The sequence below is a fragment of the Tupaia chinensis genome, unplaced genomic scaffold (assembly GCF_000334495.1).
Source record: "Tupaia chinensis unplaced genomic scaffold, TupChi_1.0 Scaffold000212_1, whole genome shotgun sequence".
Classification (NCBI taxonomy): Eukaryota; Metazoa; Chordata; class Mammalia; order Scandentia; family Tupaiidae; genus Tupaia; species Tupaia belangeri.
In genome coordinates this window covers 3,905,451-3,907,757 of record NW_006159687.1, presented here as the reverse complement: position 1 = coordinate 3,907,757, position 2,307 = coordinate 3,905,451, and the positions used below count along the sequence as shown (strand labels likewise).

General features: G+C 47.9%; 1 protein-coding gene across 1 annotated transcript in view; it reads right to left on the bottom strand.

The window, feature by feature from the left end:
- The window catches only part of YEATS2 (YEATS domain containing 2), a gene marked incomplete in the record, with an annotated part of 121,038 nt that overhangs the window by 22,967 nt on the left and 95,764 nt on the right, over positions 1-2,307 (bottom strand). Inside the window, 1 exon segment of the mRNA XM_027771423.1 lies at positions 1,820-2,000. Coding sequence (XP_027627224.1) covers positions 1,820-2,000 — 181 coding nt within the window.

Here is a 2,307-nt window from a genome sequence, read left to right as displayed (position 1 = left end):
GAGAGAGGGAGGGAGAGGGAGAGGGAGAGAGAGAGAAGGGGAGAGAGAGGGAGCGAGCGAGCGAGCTGCCGGGCCGGGACCACACCACGGCCGCCCGGTGGGAGTGCAGCGCCCTAAGCTGCACAGCAGCTGCGGGCCCAGCGCTCTCTGCGTAGCGGGCCGCGTGCCAGACAGGGCTGTAAGCACCCGCACGTGCGCTCGCCCAGCCCCTTCAACTGTGTGGGGCCGGTTTTAACAGCAATCTCATTTTAGCCAAGAAACTGGCCTTTCTACTACTTCTGTTTTAATTGCCGGCAGACAGATGCACGTGTCATGAAGACACGGGGAGACAAGAAGCAGGGGAGGGCGGGAGAACCCCCAGGTGGGGCGCGGCCACGCTGCAACCTCTCCCTCCATCTCCCATCCTCTCACAGTCTGGGGCATGCACACACGTGTGTCTGGTCTGTTTTCTAAGCTGCCAGGGCCAGGATCTAAGCCATGGTCAGCTATGTGGGATCCGGCTCCCTTAACCACTAAGCTACCAAGTTGGCCCCAGAAGTTACTTCAACCAAAGCAATCTGGCTTCAGGATTTGTATCCAAAGAAGTAAAAGTTAGTACACTTTTCTGGGGCCATTTAGTGTGGGCACTAAGATACCCCGTGTCTTCCTGGACTTCAAGCTTATCGCTCTAACACGGCCTAATGGACACCTAACGCTAAACATTCAGGCAAAGATACATTTTATATGCTTCGCTTGGGAAAACAAAGAAAGGTATGGTATTTCATAGGTTCCACTCAAAATTGATGATTTAAAAAAATCTTTTTTTTAATAAGAGAGAGATTTTTTGCTCTATAGTGTGTGTGCACGTCAGAGAGACAGAAAGTGAGAAATCACCCCCCAGGGGATGGCCACCCTGCAATCCCTTCTCCTCCATTCTCTTCTTGGGATCTTGGGCATGAACGCACACACACCTGGCGTGAGTTTTTCTAAGCCGTTGGACCCAGGACTCGAATCACGATCGACTACGTGCAAGCAACATAACCATTTTGTCATCTGCTCAACCCAAAATAGTCTTTTTTTAAAAAAAAAACAATTATTTTAACTTTATTTATTTATTTATTTATTTAAATTTGGCCAGAAGACGGCAGAGAGAAAGAGAGAGAGGGAGAGTGAGTGAGTGAGAGAAAGTGAGAAAGCAAGTTGCCAGGTCTGGGACTCGAACCATGGTTGTACTGTGGGAGCCCAGTGCCCCCAAACACCATGCCACCTATTGGCACTGGAAGTAGGTGTTTTTTTTTTTTTTTAAAGAATTATTTATTTGATTTTATTAACATGTTAATTTATTTTAACTTGACCAGATAGACACACACACACACACACACAGAGAGAGAGACAGAGACAGAGAGAGAGAGAGAGAGAAAGGAAACCACCAGGTCTGGAACTCGAACCATGGTTGGCCATATGGGAATGTCCACGACCTTAACCACCATGCCACCTGTTGGCCCCTGAAATAGGTATTTTTAAGGTGAACAAACTCTTAGCTCTCCATAAAATGATGTTATGAAAATAGCTAAAATACCCAATAGGGTACTAAGTGGCTATGGCTTTATTATAGATTTATATTTATTCAATTTATAGATGGAATTTTAAAATGATAAATCTAAAGTCTCAGACTTAAAAATTTATATGTAGATTTTAAATAAGAATAACATACTGACAAAAAAGAAGCTATATGGAAAATGTGGTTGAGGTAACGACTTTCAACAATTTATTACACAAAATACCAATGAGGACTTTCCAAAATACTCCAAGGAAGACACGAAGTCATGACACAACTGACCTGACACTGTGGCCTTCCCGGAGACGGGGTTTGGGCTGGACACCAGAGACGTGGCGCTGACGACAGTAGGCGTGGCGGCCTTGCAGGTCCCCATGGTGGCCTGGCTGACACACGCCTGCTGGCCCGAGGTCTTCATCACAGAGCCTCCGGCAGACGAGGGACCGGAAGCTGCTCCATCAGGCTGCTTGCCCACAGGGCCAGAGAGGAGAGAGACGGTGACAGAGTGCCGGCCCTCTGTGAGCATCAGCACCAGTGGGCCTTCCTGCCCGTTCATGCTGCGTCTCTAATTTAGTGGTTCTTGTACCACTAAGATTTCATGGACCAGGAAAAGTTTAACATTCGAAAATGCAGGAGAAACTCGTAGAATGTTTAAGTCTGTGCTTCAGTCAACAAACATGGATTACAGGGCAGGTGTGGGGCCCAGATGTAACAGCCGTCAGAGCAGGGCCACCGAAGTGAAGAGCACCACAGCCGACAGAGCTGCGCGG